Here is a 20623-nt window from a genome sequence, read left to right as displayed (position 1 = left end):
TTTGTATTCCTTCATATTGCTTTGGTATTCAAACGTAATAGCCGCTGTTGAATCTGGACAAAAAACACTTTCTTCCACCCAATATAAACCTAGAATAATGCTTTGAGTACTGATACTTGAACATATTTTACACCAAAGGTCAAGCTGTTTAACCCATGTTTAACCCATGACGGAATGCCCCTGCATAGTGTGTTCACTGTTGTGTTTATCCACCTGTTACTTATTGTTTATGCCCACGGGATTTAGTGTGCCCCGGTGGGCGTCCACATTTCCCGCGCCCTGATTGGGCGCCGACGTCACTGGTCCTGTTTGATAACAGCGAGGCTGCGTGCAGAGCGTGTGTTTTCATCCAGATTGCGCGTTTACAGCAACGCACCAAAAGAGGGGTCCATTTGTTTTAGACGCTACAGGTACGATACGCTTGACTGCCGTGCCAAGGTGACCGTTTTTGAAATCGTGGACTAATGCGATGTTCCTGCGCTAGCTACTGCTAACAAAGCAGCTAGTTGTCGTCCAGATAGCTAACTGTAACGTTGATGCTAATGCCGATAAAACGAAAAGGCGCAAACTCACGTCTGCGTGGGCTTATTGATTTAGTTGAAAACAGCGATTATGTGACATTGTACCTCCACGCTAGCCTGGGTTCTTCTGGCTCGTAGTATTGTTTTGTGTGGGTTCGATTGTAAACATGAAACAGGTTAGCGAAAGAAGCTAGCGCAAATATTGCATCATTCATTCACCAAAGGTGGATGTAAGGTTAATCGTTGTTCGTTTCCAATGATTCTTTTACTCAAACGGGTTTCACTTATCGTGTATTTGTTTTTGTGTTTTATGTATTTACAGAGATCTACTTTATCTTGATAGTAATCTTTAATCTTGATCGTTTGCAGATGAAAATAACCCACTGTTGAGCTAACGTCGTATTCATTTTGATCGTTTTAGCCCGCTTCGTCTTGATCCCCTTTTAATGGAATTCAATTTGTTTTCATTTCATTTGGGAAATAGGTTGTCTATTTATTCGGCATTAAGTTTATTCCATTGCTACGAGACCGTTTCGAAGCAATACAGAATACAAGACATTAAAATAAGCTGTGTCTCAATCAATCTCCCCAGCATTGTGACAAGGAGTCCTCCAGAATCCAGTGGTTCCACAGTGTTTTGGTGTCAGGGTGATGTCAGCGGCATGTCTCCTGCGCCTTGGAAGGTGCAGCGTTCTTTTGCAGAAAGTAGGAGGACCGTTTCAGCAGCACAACAGCATCCAGCTCACAGGCTTCCGGAGACCCCTTTACACCCCCTCTGACAAACGCCACAGCAACATGCGCTTTGATGCAGACGGCAGCGGCCGCCCCACTACTTGGGATTCCTTCGGCATCTGGGACAATCGCATTGACGAGCCCATCCTGCTGCCTCCCAGCATTCGCTACGGCAAGCCCATTCCGAAGGTCAGCCTGTCTAAAGTAGGCTGCGCTTCCCTCATTGGCCAACGCAAGGAGAACGAAGACCGCTTTCAGGTCTCACAGATGACTGACAATATTATGTACTTTGCTGTGTTTGACGGACACGGTGGGCCAGAAGCAGCCGACTTCTGTGAAAAATACATGGAAAAGTTCATCAAGTAAGGACACGGGGCAGTATTGCGTATCTGTCACGTGAAGTTCAGCATTCTGAATGTTTTCTCTTGTGTTTTTCCAGGGATCTAGTCACCGAGGAGTGTGACCTGCAGTTAATTTTAACTAAGGCTTTCCTTGAAGTCGACAAAGCTCTTGAAAAGCACTTGAACTACTCACCAAATGGTAAGTTGTTTTAGATGCAGATTAATAGTCTCTAAATGCTTTGTTTCTTTCATGTATTTCACAGTACAATCTCTTCACTTTAATATCTTTTATTTACTCATTTTCTTAACCCTTTTAAGGCGCCGAGAGTTTCGATTAACACGGCCAGACTGTCTTTTCTATGAGGCTGCACGATTAACAACGAAAACGCATGTTTACTCTCACTATTAAAAGAAGACGGTTCACAACCATCTAAGAGAATTCTGTACCCACTTTAGCCAAAATCCCACAGCTCATCCTTTCACTCTAAAGCAGAATAAACCAGCTAAGATTAAAAAAAACCCAGCTCATTAACGGAGATTTCAGATTCACAGAATGGTGGCAAATGAAAGGAAAAACACTGATATAAGGTTAAAGACCGTGCAGTTTCAGTTCTGTTGTGTAAAAAGGGCATTGATAGCCGTTCGGGGGCAGTTTGACATCATTTAAGCAAACTTTATCATGATTACGGTTATCTGGTGTCTCTGTTAGTGGCCGAGCATCGGCCACACTTTGAAATGTCCCAATATGCCTGTGTGTGTGTGTGCATGTTATCCACGGCAGCTGCTGACCCAGCTAAGAGCTGGAGGCCCTTGGCACCAATGTGGATGACCAGAGGCTAGAATATTGAAGGAGAGTCCAGCGGGTCCTAAATCCTGGACTACTGGAAGGTTCCCTATCTTTCTCTCACTCCTCTCTTTCTCTCTCCCCTCTCTTATCTTCTGTCACCAAGCGTATGCAAAGTTTCTTGTGAGACAGAGTGTTGGTTTGAAAACTTGTATGAGAGACATCTTTTTTTCCAGAATTAGATCGAGTCCCTGAGATGCAGCATGTTGCAAAACTCCTAGTTTTAGCATCCACTTTAAATCCACTCATTCATACATTTTAATAGAAATTCCATTACATTAAACATGTACAGTTAATAGGCTAATTAATCCACTGACTGGGACTCTTGGGATGGAACGGTTCACGTAAAGATGCTGGTTTGGTGTCTTGGTGTGCAAAACCTTTATGGGGGGGGGGGGGGGGGGGGATACAGGAATGATCAAGTGTTGGAATCCAAATGCAATCCTTCACATCATCCATACGATACTTGAGCGTTTTTTTAAACATCATTTCCTGTCTTTGCTTCACTCAGGGGATTAACTGGGGTGAATTTGCAAGTAAACTAAGAGCCACATTTGTGGATGACCATAGTTCACTTGTTTGGAGTTCAAAATGAGCTCTCACACCCACCCAAATGAAGCAGACTGTCCTGGGGAACTAAATCCGGGCCGTTTATACCAGAAAGCTCGGGCGTACAAATGCTACGACCAGCGAAGCCTGTAGACGGGAACCTCGAGGGAGACCAGTGAAAGACTACAGGGTAAAAAGCCCAGTAATGACATCACAGGCTGACTTCATATTCTGGAGCGTTTAAAAACGTCATTAACCACCTCAACCTTGATACAAACAAGACTCCGGACCTCGTGAGCTGTTCCACCCTCACCCGTCAGTCGTTACTTACCAATTTAAACATTCGTATCTTGAACCCGTTAAAGTAAATGATCATATTAACGTCCTTGCAGCACATTAGTAACCCTCCATCAGTGCATGCAAATGAGAAACAGCCATCTTTGTTGCATTTTAGACATCAGGATCATTGCTGGACATTATAAGGGTCACGTGTCATTGATGTCTTTAGGTTCTGCTGTCAGTAAACTCTGCTGAAACAGTGCAACCTGCATGTGTGCCCCCCCTTCCTGTTTACTCCTCCTTTAGTTCCCTCGGTTCGTGACTCCCCACCCCCTGTGTCGTTGTCCTAGCCCGTGTATGTGAGTGTGAGACGCACCGCGTGCTTGTTGATGTGGAGCTGTGTGTTTTCGCGGCACCTTCGTCCTCTCATGTCTTCGCTTATGTCTCTGTAGTACCTCGGATAAACCCGGGAACTACCTCCACCGTGGCGCTCCTGAGGGACGGCATCGAGCTGGTGGTGGGCAGCGTGGGGGACAGCCGCGCCATGCTGTGTCGGAAGGGCAAGGCTCTTAAACTGACTGTCGACCACACCCCCGAGAGGAAGGACGAGAAGGACAGGTAGTGAAAACAGAACAGGACAACATTATGGGGGTTCGTCAGTGGACGCAAGCTCATTCGTGTGTTTCCCTGCTCAAGAATAAAGAAAAGTGGCGGTTTCATCACCTGGAACAGTTTGGGACAGTCCAACGTCAACGGGAGGTTAGCCATGACGCGCAGTATCGGAGACTTTGACCTGAAGAAAATGGGGGTCATCGCTGAACCAGAGACGAAGAGAATAACGGTGAGTTTGTAAACCAGGAAGCAGCGTTTTAGACATCCTGACAGCACAGTGATGAATGTTGCCTCTTCTTCAGTTGCACCACTCCCACGACTCCTTCTTGGCGCTGACCACCGATGGCGTTAACTTCATCATGAACAGCCAGGAGATCTGCAACGTCATTAACCAGTGCCACGACCCCAAGGAAGCCGCCCAGAGAATATCGGACCAGGTGAGACAAAACCAAGCAAGGATGACTCCTGAAAACAAACCAACAGGTGGGCTAAGGTGCTCTCTGCTTCCCTCCCAGGCTCTTCACTACGGTTCAGAGGACAACAGCACAATTATCGTGGTGCCCTTCGGCGCCTGGGGGAAGCACGAGAATTTCGATTCCAGTTTCTCCTTCAGCAGAGGTTTCGTGTCCAGCGGACGTTGGGCCTAGACAGCCGAGGACGGACCGAATCCACGAGTGCAATACAATCAAATAGCCGTGCCCTTGGGGAAACAGTGCTTTGCCAAGAAAGTAATCACCGTTTGTGGGAGTTTTATTGATCGCTGCATGATATTTATCATTTATTCTGTGGGGACGAGGCAGCAGTGAATTCCTAATGTGCACTTAATGTAGAACATCTGTACTTACCAAGATTTGCACACTAGCGAGCCAATGATCTTTCAGGTGCTAATAGCCGAGTGTCTGACGTGATTTCCTGTCAGGAAACATGTTGCTTGTCCTGCAGAAGTTATTCTTCCAATTGACTTATTTAGGAAAAAAAGGCTCCTAGTGACGCCCAAGTTTGCACTTTTTATTTTTTAATGGATCACATTTTACCATTGCTTTAATTTTGGAAGTGCATACTGGAAATAGCTGTTAAAATGGATGACTTACTGTATGGGATTGAGAGGATGTTGCAGCTGCTAAAGCATCTGGATCAAGCGTCAGGGTAACCAGTTTAAAGTCTGTGCATCTACTGTGAAGGGAAGGAACGTCGTGATAGGAAACAACCAAATCTGTGGTCCGTAGCGTGGAGCCTCTCAGTATTTTTAACACCCTCAAAGGTAACATGGAAGTCTGGCTCCTAAGATTAAAGCTTAGGTTAATATTTCTGCCAATTGAATCATACCTGGCGATGATCTGTAGCGATCCTAAATGATCCACTCGAGGGGTCAGCATCTACGTTTTGTATATAATTCTATTTATGTCCATCGACGGTTGAGCTGATGTGTCTTTTCTTCCTATCTTTGTCTCACACACACACTCTTGGAGGAGTTTGCATTAACGTTGCGTCATTCATTGGTTGTCTTATGCGTCACTTCCTGAGAACAAAGCACACTTAATGCAGCGTTACGACGTGTTTCGCCCTGAGCCATGTACGACAGTGTGAATGTTTGCTTTTAATGCCCTCCATGACTAAAGAGCACTCTCGTACCCTGTCGGGTGTAAGCTGAAACTCTCCTCCCTCCCTGTTCTCTCACTCTTCCTTCATATTTATCAGTGTTGACTTGTCATAAACCGGTTGTGTATATATTGTCATCTTAATGTTTTTTGTGTGTTTTTTTTCCCCCACTCATCCGTCTCAACACTTCATTAATGTGTTTGGGACCCAACTGTGACTTTTTGGTTCAAACTGTTGAGGCACTTAAAATAAAAGTGAAATATATACATTTAAGTCAATGTGTCCTGTTTAATGTGTGAAACGATGCCAAACTTCAAAGTATACATTAATATATGCATTAAAGATATGGTACACAATGATTTTCAAGAAATGACTTCAGTTGACCGACACACACCACGGTACAAATAAAAATATGGTTTTATAAAGCTGTAATAACTCATGTTTCCTTTTAAGCCACTGTAGTCTGGGTTGGTTAGTAAAGAGTTACAACCAGTGTGATCCCAGTATCGTGTGTGTGGGGCCAGTGAGGCACCTGTCCCTGCTGTCATGAGCTTATGTTGGTCAGCCTGAACAGTTTCTCTGCTCTCAGGCGGCAGCAGCGTCTCTGCAGGCTGCTGATCGAGCACCAACCTGCAGCCTTCTCCCAGGTCACAACCAGGTAAACAAAAACAGCCTTTTTTCTGTTTTCTAGTTAATAGTTCTTTAAGTTTGACAGAACTCTGCAGGCAGATGATGGTGTGTGTCGAAAGAGGATTGTGAATATCAGTTGTGAGGTCAGAAATTAAATGCTTCCATTAAAATAGTGATCGCAGCTTTGTGGATTTTGGTTGAAAATCTTACCAGAGATACTTTTTAAAAAATGAGAAACGAGGTAAATGGTTTCGATATAAGACAGCATGATCAAAAAGAATCAAGTTATAATCAAACAGCATTTGCCTTTTTCCTTTGTCTTCAAGCTTTCAATTAAATGATATCAGTGGAGCACTGTTGCAGCTCATACTTAAACAAATCAAAGCTAAATTATGCTGATGAATATCCATTTTTTTAATTTCTGTACAACTTTAAAAAACAACAAGATAAAACTGAAGCTAAAATAGAATAGGATCTGCTTTATTTCTCATTAAACAATTGTATAAAAAAATGTCGAATCCAGATTAGTCCGCCATAATTATTTGGAAAATTAGCAAAGATCTTTAAGTTGAAGTTATGGCGTGTATTTGACTGTAAACACGTCAAGTTAAAACCTTGAAATATTGTCACATTTAATAAAGCCAAAATTCTACAGAATATTTTTTTACTATATATATATCTAAGAGAAATAATATTACAATAATGTCCTCTTTTAGATTAATATTAATTATCGTTTGACAATTTATTTATTTATTATTGTATTTGATTAAAGTTTATCCAGAAATGTAAAATACAAATTTCATAGTTGGGGTGAAATCTGTGGTTTTGGGTCGCGGTGACGTTAATTCACAAAGATTCTTGGTTCAACTTGGGTTGTGGCAGCAGGGACGATGATGGAGAGAGCCAATCACATCAACATCGCCATGATAGACAATATCGACATCAACGGGTCCGCCGGGTCAAAGGTCGCGGCGGCCGCGGACCGCGGCGGCCCGCCGCTCGGCTCCACCGTGAGCTTCCACGACATCCGGTACAAAGTGCAGCTGAGGGGTGGAATCCTCGGAAAAAAGGAAAGCAGCGGGAAGGAAATCCTCGCTGACCTCAAGTTAGTTCCATGTTTTGTTGGATCCAAAATTCCTGTTGTTGGTAGGATGTGGGCTCTTTCTTGCCCCTTCTCTCCACTTCCTGGTATTAAATACATCTGACATTTCCCATGGAAAGAAAAAAATACTAATTTCACACAAGTTTCTGTGCCTTTTCCTGCCTCGGGGTTAATTAGAAGATATTAATCATGGTTTCTTGCATATAATCTCTCTGATGCGCTGAAGAGCAACGTGCCAGAGAAACGAATTAACGCCGTCACGTGAGGCTCTGCCGGCGTTTCGTTAGCTCATAATTCTGTCTCGTATCATTTAATGGAAGAAAAAAGGTGCAACTTTGGTTCCTACATATTATTTTAATTGGGATAAGGGGGAAGGATTTGTGAGGGGAAACCTTGTGATGGGGCGATTACATTTTTTTTACGTTTAAAAAATGATCAAATCTTTCAACATTTGAATGAAACCACCTATGTCAGTTTGTTTGTTTGTTTGTTTGTTTGTTTGGTTTTTAAGTGGCATCATGAGACCGGGCCTCAATGCTATTCTTGGACCGACTGGAAGTGGGAAATCCTCGTAAGTGTCCCAACGATCTAAATTAAATGAATAAAAGTCACAATTATTGCATTTGTGGCGTTAACACCCCCCTCACCCCCAAGGTTCTTAGATATTCTGGCGGCCAGAAAAGACCCCGCAGGCCTCTCCGGGGAAGTCCTCGTTGACAGAGCGCCGCAGCCGCCAAACTTCAAGTGTCTCTCCGGCTACGTGGTTCAGGTCCCCGATTCCTGTCTTCCTTTGGAATTCTGTCACCTCTTTTACCTAAAACGCTGACTCCTATATTTCTGATTTGTCGATGTTCAACATTTTGATTTTAATTGTTTTGGCAAATTCTGATGCCGGAAAGCTAAAAGGGAAGTTTTGCAGGAGGACGTCGTCATGGGAACCCTGACGGTGAGGGAGAATCTACGTTTTTCTGCAGCGCTGCGGCTCCCCAGCTCCGTTCCTCAGAGCGAGAAGGAGGCCCGAGTGAACCACCTCATTAAAGAGCTGGGCCTCACCAAGGTGGCCGACTCCAAGGTGCGTCGTGGCAACGTCTCCTGTTGTCTCGCTCAGATTGAAACTGGGAGGAGGGACAAAGGGGAGATGAATGCAGCTTATAATCACCAAAATGACAACCAGTGAAATAAAGCTTCACCTGGGTGGATGTTGTGCCTCAGGTGGGCACTCAGGTGACCCGGGGGATCTCTGGAGGAGAGAGGAAGAGGACGAGCATCGGCATGGAGCTGATCATCGACCCCTCGGTGCTCTTTCTGGATGAACCCACCACGGGCCTGGATGCCAGCACCGCCAACTCCGTCCTGTTATTACTGAAAAGGTAGGAAAGACACGTCTCAGCTGCTAATGTTGTCAACTCTTAAATCAAAAGCATTTCTTTGAAAGGATCATCGGTACAGGTTGGCCCTAGAGGAAAGTGTCAGGGGTCTAACTGCATATTTTTGAGCAAAAGTACACATAGAATACACATTATGAACATGATTAGGATTACAACTGTAATTAAACATGCTTATCTTTTAAGGATGGCCAGTCAAGGCAGAACCATCATCATGTCCATCCACCAACCACGGTACTCCATCTACAGACTGTTTGACACCCTGACCCTGCTGGTCAGCGGGAAAATGGTGTACCACGGGCCGGCGCCGAATGCTCTGGACTACTTCGCCAACATCGGTGACTGCACAGGAGGTCAAAGGGCTTATTTTTCCATTGGTGTCTATTAAACATCCATCGTCTGCCCTGCGTTCAAGGCTATCTCTGCGAATCGCACAACAACCCGGCCGACTTCTTTCTGGACGTTATCAACGGAGACTCCATCAGCGCAACCATCCCCAAAACATCTGACGGTAGCTGCATCAATACTAACAATAAATCAGTCCAATGACACATTTGTAGGGAATGTTGAGCAGTTAATGAGAGACCATATCAGGTATCAGTGCACCTTTAGATAGGATCTCATGTTCATTTAATTATATTTAAATTATATGTTGTTTAAGGGGAAAGTTTGGACTTTGAGGAGCTCAGCAGTTCCAGGCAGAGCATCGAGGAGCGTCTGGTGGAGGAGTACAAGAACAGTAGCTACGCCAACAACACCAGAGACGAGCTGGACCGCATCCTCCAAGAAAAGGAGTGTTTCCCGTGCACAAAGTCCCGAACCATCACCTACAACAGCCCCTTCTTCCATCAGCTCCGTTGGGTGCTTAAGAGAACCTTCCAAAACCTCATGTTGAACCCCCAAACATCAGTGGCACAGGTGATTCCCACAGTAAATTGTGTTTAAATGCAGGAATATGGTTTTTGGAGGTGCACTATGACGGCTACATTTACAAAAAATTACAAAACAGTTACAGTCTTGGAAAGGAGAAGAAGAGTCTTAAAGGAGACATTTAGCCCTCTCATCAGCGCTGATAATAAGATAATTAGCCAGTTTAGCTTAGCATCGTTTCATTCCACTTCTTATTTATGACACTCAATTAGAACACAAATTTACTCTTTAAAACTGACTTTAAGTATTCAAAATACTCAAAATATTGTATAGTACACTTTCTTAGGTTCAAAGTTTCAAATTCAATGTTATACCTCTTGCACTTTATTAATTACATATCTTCTTACTTATTTATTACCGTTCCACTAGAAAATTGACACTAGAACATTGTCAGTGTTGCTGTGATCATGACTACAGACAAATAGAGACCAGAGAGGTCATCGGTCACCCCATGGCAGCAATTAGTCATTAGAAATCTCCTCACTTTAAGAATTATTAACAGCTAATTGGCCCTAAATAAGTCAAAATAATCCTACAAGAGGGTTTCTAGGTAGCGTGGGGGCCATAATCGGCTTTGGTGACTGCTCTGACCCTACTCTTGCCTCTTTGGGCCTGGATCTGAACTGATATCATATCTGAACAAAGCCCCTTGGCCCTGATCTGGGACTCATCACATGATGGCAGGATGACCTCTCGCTCGGCCGCAACGCTTTCACACGAGGGGGCCGCGGGGAATGAGGTGAACAGGGCTAAACCGTATCAGCTTATCCCCTCACCCTGGGAACCACTTGGTCCTGTCATAATCTGTTAATTGTTCAAATTGAACTTGTGTCACTTTCTCACTCTTTTCTGTCATCTCCCCCCTCCCACCGGCATCCTGTGATCTACTGATCACAGACCACCTTTAATTCAATAATCACGGCCCCCTGCAGGACCCCACCCTCGTTGTTCCTTCATCTCCAGATTATTTGTCCTTTTGTTCCAATTTTTGGTTTAAAAATGTGGTTTCGGCACCACTTTACGTAGAGAAGAAAACCGAATTTTAATAGTTTGTGTGTCGAAAAAGCCGATCCCGACATTTTAAACTTTATTCAATTCAGAGTTTATAAGCAGGGCTCGCTTCACGGTTGCTGCTGTTGTCCTTCTGTGCAGGTGGGAGTCCACATTTTCCTCGGCCTCGTTGTCGGAGCCATCTTTTTTGGAGTCCAGGACAATCAGAGCGGCATCCAGAACAGGTCAGAGTTCCTGAAAGTTCTCCCCTCATCTCCTCATTCTTATCAATGCTCGTCACAGAAGGTTGTTTATAGTTTTATTACTGTTTATTATATTTTTAGTACAAATTCTTTCCTTCCCTCTCCCCTAACTGTCTTTTTCCTACCTTGCTGACCATCAACAGGAGGGCCCCCCCTATATGAGCCAGGTCCTTCTCAAGGTTTCGTCCTGTTAAAAAGAGTTTCTCCTACCACCCTTGCTTGTTTGGTTGCATACATATTTAGATATTTTGTAGGCCCTCCTCTGTGGATGCAAGAATGCTGCTCCTCCACTTTAATATTTTGACCTATTTTGTTCCAGGGCACCGCAGGTCCAGTTACATATAAAAGTATAAACCTGTAATGTGCGCATGAAGGTTTGCTCCACACTGCTAATATCAAAGTGTGAAAAGTAGAGCAATTCCTGCACACATAATCCTCTTACCGCGTTATTATTGAGCAGAACCTGGTACACAATAGCCCAGTGAAGCCCATCAGAGGTCCCGATAGTCTCCTTCCTTGTTTCCGTGCATGCTTCAGTGGAATATGAGGCCCTAATGTCATTACATTCATGGTCAGTGCATTGGCAGCCAGGCAGACATCAGTGTGTTTGGCTTAAATGTCTGCAGTTTTCAACTCTCCCTCCTTTTCAGGAGGGTGGGGGGAACACGTTGGTGGGAGTCACCTTTTAAATCCCTGTTCTATACATCTATGGTGCCATAATCTGCACAGGGCTGGCTTTTTGGACAGACGATAATCTTGGGATGGGGGGGGATCGTTTTTATTTTTGTAAATCAATCAGTGTGACCACTCTTTCCTGATTAAGGTCACGGGGTGGGGGATTAGGGTAAATGGGTAAGAGGCAGGAATAAACTCTGGACAGGGCGCCAGTCCAGGACACGCACAATGCTGAGCAGTGCCCCCTGCTGGACAGACAGCGTAATTAATCCAATAGCCTAAACTGAATCGTAACATCTAACATATTAATGACTGAAAGACAAATTAGAGGAGGGTGTCACATTCATTGTCTTGTTTTTTATGTCTGCAGGATGGGTGCCCTCTTCTTCATCACGACAAACCAGTGTTTCAGCACCGTGTCCGCAGCTGAGCTCTTCATCATCGAGAGGAAGCTCTTTGTGTACGTAACAGGATGCTGATGAATTTATGCTGTTCATTCAGAATCTGTATGGATCACGTGGGTGCTGGTTGGGTTTTGCGTCTGTGACAGACACGAGTACATCAGCGGCTACTATAGGGTGTCCGTCTACTTCCTGGCTAAAATCCTGTCTGACATCACCATGCGTACCATCACCTCAGTCATCTTCAGCTCTATTGTCTACTTTCTGATCGGTATTATTGGCACCTATCTATAAATGAACAATATGCCGTATGACAGAGGTTTAATCGAATGCTGCGTGATTGTTTCTGCTCAGGTCTGAAGAGCACAGCCTCAGCCTTTTTAGTCTTCACGCTGACGGTGACCCTGGTGGCCTACACCGCCACGGCCATGACCATGGCCATTTCAGCTGACCAGAGCGTCGTGGGTCTCGCCAGCATCTTCATGACCATCACCTTCGTCTTCATGATGGTAAGACTCGAGACAAACACACATCCCGTTCAGGTTCGGATCTGCAAAGGTGAATTCCGCTTGCGTCTGCAGATTTTCTCGGGTCTCCTGGTCAACCTGCCCAGCATCAAGGACTGGCTGGCCTGGCTCAAGTACTTCAGCATTCCTCGCTACGGCCTCGCAGTAAGCCAAGGGACAGGAAGGGAAGAATTACAGTGTGGCAAATAAAGTGCAAATCAGCCAATTAAACCCAGACTGAACCAGTTGACATGAGTCACATAATGATACAGAAATCAGACCTTGTTTAATGTGTTCTTAGGAACTTTTCCATAGTACCAGTATGTACTGGTTGGTACTGGTCAGCCCTTTCTCTGATTCTGAGCACGTGTGATTTCTTTGTTCAGGCCGTAAAGGTCAACGAGTTTGTGGGTTTGACGTTTTGCAAGGAGGCCGTGACAGGAAACAGCAGCCTGGCGGCAGCGGCGAGCAACAGCATGAACCCGGCAGGCCTGACGTGAGAAAACCTGCTGCTTGTCGTATTTTTACAGATGAAAGCGTTTGATCAGCTTCGCTTAATGAGACGTAACCGCACGTCTGTTCCAGGTGCACCGGCGAGCAGTACCTTGAGTACCTGGGAATAGAGTACTCCACCTGGGGCCTGTGGGTGAACCACGTGGCCCTGACCGCCATGATGCTCGCTTTCCTCCTCATCGCCTACCTGAAACTACGATACATCAAGAAATTCTCTTAAAACTGCAACTCTAAATCTTCTGCCTTTCACAAGCTTGACTAAAACGTTTGCTCTAAAAAACGTGCATTACTTTTTACAGGCGTGCGTCTTTTGAGCGTATGTCAGCATTAAAAAATCAAAATCCCGTCCGAAACAACGCGCACGTGACATAAAACCCGATTACACAATCAAAACCGAACCAGTGTTGATACAGATTTGGAGGAACAGATTTAAGAGCATGAATATGCTTTTGGTCATTTTATTCATTAGAATTTTCTATCTTTGTACTTTTTCATTTCAGATCCAGACTTTTGTTTTTAGAATGATTATATCCATACTCACTCTTTTCAAAGAAAGAAACAATTTTCTATTTTCTCTATGTTGTATTTATCTATGAGCATATTCAATGATTTAAGACTGCTTGTTATGTTTTCAAGAGCTTCTTCTAATGCTGCAATAATAATAATTTAGTTTGTTGTTAATTGTATGCAGTCTGGTTATTAACACAATGATAACCAAATTACACTATTAAATCTTCACCTCATGTATTGAAGATTATATAAAACTATATTTTTGAAAAATCTCCGCCATGATTGACCCTGATTTAATCAAGATGAACCCTTGGTTATAATGGGACTTATATATAAAATAAGAATTACAAATACAACAAATTCATGTTTTATCAAAACTTTATTGTTGCCATAACAGATTAAAGAACAAGATTGTAAAAAAGAGGAAAAATTACCGTACAACAACAATAAATGCATGGGTTTCCCATGAACAGTATGCACTCCAAATTGAAGTTTGTTTAACGTTACAATATATATATACATATATATATATCATAAAACGATAATGAGATATTTAAATTGCATCCCTGTTGTAAAAATGATGAGTAAATATGACAGAATGTGCCACACTTGTACCTACTCTGCACTAAAATGTTGGAAATAATCAGCACTAGTGGTGGTTGTGGCCCAGCTGGTGATGGTGTAAATGCTAAAATGTGATTAAAGGTAATAAAAGCAGCTGGGGAATGTTTCTTGTGAAGTATTAAAATCACACGCGGTGTATTCTGAGCAGAGGTGAAGCGTCAGTTCGTCAAGTTTTTACAGTTTAGGGAGGAATTTGTGGCTGCTTCCTACTGGAGCCTTGTTCAGTAGGAACCTCAGCATTAGAGCTGAGGTGCGTTTGATTGTTTTCACACCCCTGTAATACTGAGTCTGAACACGCTGGCGCCTTTCTTTGGGGTTTGTCCTTTTCTGCTGAGAAAAACAGTCCAACATCTTCATTTATGTGTGCCGAAGTAAATGTCTGTCAGGAGTTGAACATCCTGTCTGAGGTCCTCACACGTGGCTGCTTCCGTTTGTGACCGTGTCGAGGCCGTCGGTGGACATGGATGAAGATGGACGGGGTCGGGGCCCAACGGGAGTGGCGGGCTGTGGGTGGCTGACCTGTGAGCCCATATCGTCACACTCCCATCGCTCCAGTTCCTCTCTCACCAGCCTCTCCATCTGCTCCCTGTGGGCGTCTGTGTCACGTCCCAGACGCTCATCCTGACAGCAGAAACATGTTACTGTTAATCTGGATTTACTGGAACCATAACACGCAACATTACTTATAATGTACACATGTAAAGCCAAAATTCCTACAGCTGCGATCACAGGATTGACCACATGGGGGCAGCATAAACAAACTGAAATAATAAAGTGAGTTCAATAATTATGGCTATTGTTTAGTTTACAAGTCTGAATCTACATGACTGTGTATTTATAATTTCGACAACACGATCAGATAATTTTTTTCAAAGTTTACTGACCTTTGTTATGTGAAATTATTGACACCATAGATGCATCAAAACGACCTCTCACCTCCATGACGCCATCCAGCAGCCTGCCCAGCACGTCTCTTCTCTTGACCTTGGCCCTCTCCATGGCTTCTAGCTTCACGATCACGGCATCGATCTTGGACACGATGCTGCCGATGGAGTGCTCCATCCTGTCCACACGTCTCACCAGCCTGCAAGACAGAGTGTCATGAAAGACATCGTACTGGCCTCATCCTTTAACATGTAAAATACAGTCCTGAGAGTACGTGAAAAGCAGTTGCTGTTTTCTTTTTCAACCACATTATTTATGACAGCAAAAGCTACATACACTTGAAATTCTTCATAGGAAACGCCGCCTGAGCTGCTGCCACGGCGACGAGAGCTGTGTCCGCTGTCCTCGTCGTCGTCCTCCTCCGAGTCCTCCTGCGTACGTGGGAAGCTCCGCCCACTGATGGGTCGAGTCAGCGAGTTGCGTTCCAGCTCCAAGTCCTCCTGCCATGAAGCACCCATGTCATGAAAAATGTGTGTTTCAGTCCAAACCGCGGAATTGTGACGTTGTCCCGTCACTCACTCTCTCTTTCTCCAGGTCGTCTCTCATTTGCTGGTGTTCGTGTTCCGTCAGCTCCTGATCGCCTTCCTGATCGTACTTAGCAAAGATGGCCTGAATCTCTGCATCCGTGTGGCCCTTCCTGAGGGCGAAGACACTCATGAAATATGAACATTTCCAAGGAAATATTGAGTGAGAGAATCAGAAGAGTTTCAGGTTTGTTTTACCCTTTCAGATCCTGACGGAGTTCGTCCAAATTCAATTTGCCGCCGGCCTGACGTAGACTGTCAGTGATGTCATCTACAGCTGTCTTCTTCAGCCTCAGCTTCATCAAAGCTTTGTTACATCCCTGAGAGAAACAGCGAGACCGATGCACCAAAGCCACATTAAAACTCCCCTTCAGATCCCAAACGATGGTGACTGAGATTACAAGAAGAGATTAACACCTTCTTAATGAAGTCGGTCATTTCCATCTCGGACCGTTGCTGCGACATGTCGGCCTTCACCTCCGAATAAGTGTCATTGATGATGGCGAGGAACATGTTCTGTATGGACAGAAGGCGAATCGTGAGGGGCATGCAGCAGATCCACACAAACTTGGTAGCTCGCAATGGTCCGGATAGTCCTACCTACCATGAGAATGAAGAAAATGAAGAAGACAAAGGTTGTGAAGTAGATGGGTCCAAGCACTGGATTGGCCTCTTCAATTTCTGAGAACTCAAAGTCTCCCAGAATGATCCGGAACTGAGTGAATCTGCAGACGGAAAACACAGTTTAACGACAGGAAGCAGGCTTTCGTGCATCTGTGCACTGTTGTTTTTATGGTCTCACATGCTGGCCTGGAAAGTGCTGAAATCATCGACTTGGGTTCCAAACACCAAATAGGCGAGCTGAGCGTAGGCCAGGAAGATGATGAAGAACATGATGGCGAAACCCACAAGGTCCTTGGCACAGCGAGACATAGTGGTGGTGAGCTGACTCATGGTCTTGTTGAGGTTGATGAACTTAAAAAGCTGAGAGGAAAAGAAGGGCTCGTCATCGTCAACACCAACTCTGCTCCAGTCAGATGGACTGTGAAGCAGATGCGACTTTATACCTTCACCCAAGAAAAAAAGACAATGATGGCAGCCACGTTGTTGAACTGGACCTGCAGGTGGGCTAAAGACCCAAAGCTGGGGTGAGCAGTGTGGTTCTCCAGCAGACCTTTGAGAAGTTTTCCAACCATGGCTGTTCTGGTGATGTTCATGATGATGGCAATGACACTCAGCTGCGAAAAGAGCAGGAATTTCTCACCTCAATCAATCGGGACTAAAAAAGTGATCCTATAATATGATGTCTGCTGCATACCACGATGATGAGAACATCCAGGCAGTTCCACAAGCTCCTGAAGTAATGGAGACGGTGGATACGGATCTCCAGCACTTCCTCCACTATGTAGTACAGGATGAATAAACTGAACGCCACCTCACACAGGCCCACAAAGTAGTCCCAGCTGGACATGTATCGAATCAGACGCACAGTCTGGAACTGCCAGGAGGTCAACACCCCCCCAGTAGCAGGAAACTCCACCAACAACCTGAGGCATGCAGCAAGTGTATCAGATTTTCATTCTTCTCCGGGATCTCTGTAAAACTGCGCTTTTGCTTCTCACCTGACAATACAAAATAGGTTGATGTTTCCGTTGTAGACGGAGAAATCCAGAAACACGGCTCTGGTTCCTCTGTCCAGCCACAGGTGCTCTCTGAGAAGCTGCAGCTTGGTCATCGATTCCTCTTTTGTTCGAGACAGATCTTGGTAGTAGCCCCCACCTCCGTACTTAGACACCTGTCCCCAGTAACTGCTCCCGTTGACCTCGGTCTCGCTTGCGTACACCCACCTATGACACAGCAGGAAGTAGAGCAGCACGTAGTCATCGGGAGTAAGTCAAATATTACACAATTATGCTTCTCTTGGACTTACGCGGTTCCATTCTTGGGGCCAAAGGAGGCAGTGTCCTCATTAGATGGGGTGTAGAGGTTGTAGCATTCCAGAACTTCTCCCTTCAGGTCTTGGTGGATGGAGCAGGACTCGTTGCGAACTTTGACCTGCCGCAGCCGCGGTACCCCAAGGAGGAGGTTCTCATAGTAGATGAGGCTCTGATTCTCCGGCAGGCTCTTGTTGTTGTACCATACTTCCCAGTACATGCCATTGAGGAAAGGCCCCTCTGTGAACTACAGCCCGAATGAGCATGCGAATGACGTCAGGCGATATTTTCATCATTTGCTTCTTAATACCGTCTCTTTTTTGGCTAACCTAAAAATGTATGAGCTTAACATGTAGATTATCATATAGATTATATTAACTAAATAGAGTTGAGGCAGTTGTCTTCTCTTTTCCTGGTTTTAGGCTAACTAGATGCTAAAGTTAACATTATATCCATCGAAAACTTAGGAGAGAAGAATTAAAGTTCTCAACAAGAAAGGAACTGGTACATCAGAAATTGTTCAATGGATCCTAGCTGAAAAACAAAAAAGCATCTGAAGCATTTTCACCTTCCAGAATTCCTCCATTGTTGCCAGGCTTCTGAAGGTGGCTGGATCCCCAGGAGACAGCGGCGTGTCCAGGAACAGCTGAGACATGACTTTGGTGTAATAGTACATATTAGCACTAACCATCCCATAGGTCACTGTAAAGGAAATGACAACATTGGGAACATTACAACTAAAGCGAATAGGTTGAAAACCAAATGAAACTTAATTTGGTTTCATTTGAGCGTTCTGTTCTTCATAGTATTGAATATCTACGAGGAAGTGCATATGGAAACTGCTTTTAAAAGACCAGCTCTGGCTGCCATAATCCACTCTGCTAGAAAGCCATTTCCTGATCCACCCAAAACCGTAATTTGGCTCTTTTGTAACTGCAGCAAAGAGGAAAGAGCCGAAACTTCCATTTCTCTGCATCCTGCGGATCCTAAATGTTTGTTTTTTTTTGCCGCCCCAGCATGCAGCCATCCCATTAATGAGTGAGAGGTTTGAATCCACTGTTATGGGTTCTAAACTCAGCTGCCAAAGGTCAGGTCAGGCTGGCTCAACGTTCAATATTTACCCACATATTCAATAAAAACTGTTTAGAAAGAGCAGAACAGGGTCAGGACTGCAAGATTAATATTGAAATAACAAAATATAAGGCAATGAAATGTGCAGACACATCAGTCCAAGGAACAATAATAATAATCAAGGACGTGGACTTATGTTAATACCGTAGGACACGTCAAAAGTTTACTTACAGATACAAATAGTGACGAGGAATGCGATGTACGTGATCATCTCCCTCAGTATGTTCCGGAGGTACCTTTCACGGCTGCTGTCCCTGTCCTCCATCAGCTCGGTGCCCCACAGAACTGCAGACAAGAAGTTCTCAGCTCGGTTGGCGACAAAACGGGAAACTATTTACATTACAGATGCCTGAGATGTTATCAATGTAACATGTAAATAACAATGAATTAATAAGACGTGGTGCATTTTGGATTTAAGAAATTGATCAGGTCGAAAATATGTCGTCTTTTATAAACATAAATAGTTAGAACTACCTTTTTAATAGTGAGTATTGTGCAAAGTAGTGGTTACATAACTATGCAGCCTCAAGTTGTTTATTTAATAAATATGTTTTAAAGACTTAATGTACAGATTAATGCATTTTTATGCGCAAAGATTGTTTTTCTTCTTTGGTTAAAAACGTATAAAGCATTAAAAAGCGACTGACTTCTGATCTTCTGGAGGATTTGCTTCATGCAGCTGCGTCGCTGGTGACTCTCCTGCTGTTGGGTGTCCACCGTCGGGGTCGGGTACAGTCCTCCTCGGGGAGCGTGGGTGCCGCCGCCGCCGCCGCCGCCGGTGAAGCTTCCCAGGCCGCTGCTGCAGCTGCTGCCGGAGGCCGTGGAAGCGGACCTCCTCCCGGGACTAGCCGGAGGCCAGTCTGCTTCCATGATCCCATCCTCGTGCTCAAACCCGGGGTTATCTCGGCTCCACGCTTGTCTGGATGGCGGAGACGGAGTGCCAATCACTCCCCCGAGACCCAGGTCTTGGTGCCGGATGTTTTCCATCTCTATCCCCTCGCCGGACTCGAGCCCGTGCGGCATCCTGGCGGCCGGGCTCTGCTGCGGTCGGACTCGGGATGAACTCATGGTCCAGTTGTGTGGGAAAGTTATCCGAGCATCTAAAGGCCTTCCCTGACTTAGAAAACTTTCATCCTGTTGGTGTTTGGGTGAAATTATACGCAAAATCAGCCAAATGGATCAGTGAAGTCGATGCTGCGCAATCAGGACTTTCCGTTAGTTATCCTGCTCGTCATAGCAGCACCAGTGGGTTTAAATCTCACCAAACTGCTGGAATTCTTTCCTTTCGTCTCCAAAATAGGCCCGGATATGTACAAAATGTCCTTATAGCGTTATGGCTGCGTCACAAATGCTATTTTATGGTGGCGGAGGCCAAATTGAGATGTTTAGGTGGAAGAAGAAGGAGCCTTTTCTCGCCTCGGGACAGCCATCTTGTTCCTGAAATGTTCTCCCCCAAAAAACCTCCTTCTCCAAAGTTCTGGACTCGAATTACATTAGAAGCCACGGCGTCGCATTAAATAATGGAAAAACCTTTTCTTTACCGACAAAACCAGTGGAAAAAAAAAAAACCTTTTATGACGTCTTTTCCTAAAACGAATAACTTCAATATTTCTGTTATTATATCGTCATAAAAGTCTCTGACGTGATTTTTAAATAATTGTATGAAAGCGATCAGAATAATAATAAAAGGTTTTAGACGGCATTTAAAGTACTATTAAATTGATTACGTCTTTTAAAGTCTATGTTTGGGTCGGGGTTGCTATGACAACGAGGAGGCGCTCCAAGGCCATCTTTTCAGCAACAGCGCATCGATTTTCTTTTGGTATTTCTGAAATTGTAACAATCCACGCTATTTCTCACGTTTTGTCTTTTTACACAAGCACAAGGATTTATAATGAAATTACATGTTGACTGTGAGTAATTTCTAGTTACACCTTTGTACCAAGAAAGAAATTGGTCAATTGTGTGGTAACATGTGCTAAAGACACGTTGCCATTTATAAATCCTTGAAAGATAAACTCAAAGAAACATTATTATTCCTAACAATAACGATAATTCTAATGAAACGATTTTTTTAAATTCA

The 20623-nt window shown here is 44.3% G+C and overlaps 3 protein-coding genes across 5 annotated transcripts; 2 read left to right on the top strand and 1 right to left on the bottom strand.

Annotated features, from left to right (window-relative positions):
• Window positions 1–286: 286 nt before the first annotated feature.
• On the top strand, window positions 287–5750 carry ppm1kb (protein phosphatase, Mg2+/Mn2+ dependent 1Kb). 2 transcript variants are annotated; one of them, XM_057035263.1, is made up of 7 exons: window positions 287–410; window positions 1114–1615; window positions 1693–1793; window positions 3719–3884; window positions 3963–4107; window positions 4181–4315; window positions 4394–5750. In XM_057035263.1, the coding sequence occupies exons 2-7, from the start codon at window positions 1173–1175 to the stop codon at window positions 4523–4525; spliced, it is 1122 nt and encodes a 373-aa protein (XP_056891243.1). In that variant the 5' UTR covers window positions 287–410; window positions 1114–1172; the 3' UTR covers window positions 4526–5750. The 2 variants fall into 2 exon arrangements, with proteins under 2 accessions (XP_056891243.1, XP_056891244.1); XM_057035264.1 differs by having other exon boundaries at window positions 289–438.
• A 261-nt stretch (window positions 5751–6011) lies between these two features.
• Window positions 6012–14112, top strand: abcg2d (ATP-binding cassette, sub-family G (WHITE), member 2d). 2 transcript variants are annotated; one of them, XM_057035257.1, is made up of 16 exons: window positions 6012–6135; window positions 6993–7212; window positions 7721–7780; window positions 7864–7978; window positions 8129–8281; window positions 8422–8579; window positions 8781–8932; window positions 9010–9105; window positions 9256–9512; window positions 10677–10759; window positions 11823–11912; window positions 12003–12124; window positions 12208–12362; window positions 12435–12524; window positions 12746–12855; window positions 12945–14112. In XM_057035257.1, the coding sequence occupies exons 2-16, from the start codon at window positions 6998–7000 to the stop codon at window positions 13090–13092; spliced, it is 2004 nt and encodes a 667-aa protein (XP_056891237.1). In that variant the 5' UTR covers window positions 6012–6135; window positions 6993–6997; the 3' UTR covers window positions 13093–14112. The 2 variants fall into 2 exon arrangements, with proteins under 2 accessions (XP_056891237.1, XP_056891236.1); XM_057035256.1 differs by having other exon boundaries at window positions 6990–7212.
• pkd2 (polycystic kidney disease 2) lies at window positions 13743–20239 on the bottom strand. The gene is made up of 16 exons (XM_057035255.1): window positions 19803–20239; window positions 19188–19674; window positions 18712–18825; window positions 17978–18111; window positions 17406–17656; window positions 17098–17322; window positions 16794–17022; window positions 16543–16713; window positions 16278–16459; window positions 16080–16200; window positions 15893–15991; window positions 15674–15795; window positions 15471–15588; window positions 15228–15391; window positions 14943–15090; window positions 13743–14627 (listed from the first exon to the last, which is right to left on the bottom strand). Exons 2-16 carry the CDS (start codon window positions 19606–19608, stop codon window positions 14418–14420), a joined length of 2709 nt encoding a protein of 902 aa, XP_056891235.1. The 5' UTR covers window positions 19609–19674; window positions 19803–20239; the 3' UTR covers window positions 13743–14417.
• Window positions 20240–20623: the final 384 nt, after the last annotated feature.

This window comes from Takifugu flavidus, chromosome 6, assembly GCF_003711565.1.
Source record: "Takifugu flavidus isolate HTHZ2018 chromosome 6, ASM371156v2, whole genome shotgun sequence".
In the NCBI taxonomy this organism is placed as follows: Eukaryota; Metazoa; Chordata; class Actinopteri; order Tetraodontiformes; family Tetraodontidae; genus Takifugu; species Takifugu flavidus.
Note: the sequence above shows the minus strand (reverse complement) of the source record. Positions and strands in the feature narration are given on the sequence as shown.

Excerpts from the sequence above, each read along its gene's own strand:
- ppm1kb (XM_057035263.1), top strand. The coding sequence starts at position 1,173 with ATGTCAGCGGCATGTCTCCTGCGCCTTGGAAGGTGCAGCGTTCTTTTG. Across the intron at positions 1,794-3,718 it reads CTTGAACTACTCACCAAATG|TACCTCGGATAAACCCGGGA; the intron begins GTAAGTTGTTTT and ends ATGTCTCTGTAG. Across the intron at positions 4,316-4,393 it reads CCCAGAGAATATCGGACCAG|GCTCTTCACTACGGTTCAGA; the intron begins GTGAGACAAAAC and ends CTTCCCTCCCAG.
- abcg2d (XM_057035257.1), top strand. The coding sequence starts at position 6,998 with ATGATGGAGAGAGCCAATCACATCAACATCGCCATGATAGACAATATC. Across the intron at positions 8,282-8,421 it reads CCAAGGTGGCCGACTCCAAG|GTGGGCACTCAGGTGACCCG; the intron begins GTGCGTCGTGGC and ends GTTGTGCCTCAG. Across the intron at positions 8,580-8,780 it reads GTCCTGTTATTACTGAAAAG|GATGGCCAGTCAAGGCAGAA; the intron begins GTAGGAAAGACA and ends TTATCTTTTAAG.
- pkd2 (XM_057035255.1), bottom strand. The coding sequence starts at position 19,608 with ATGAGTTCATCCCGAGTCCGACCGCAGCAGAGCCCGGCCGCCAGGATG. Across the intron at positions 17,023-17,097 it reads AACCTATTTTGTATTGTCAG|GTTGTTGGTGGAGTTTCCTG; the intron begins GTGAGAAGCAAA and ends TGCATGCCTCAG. Across the intron at positions 14,628-14,942 it reads TGCTGGATGGCGTCATGGAG|GATGAGCGTCTGGGACGTGA; the intron begins GTGAGAGGTCGT and ends TTCTGCTGTCAG.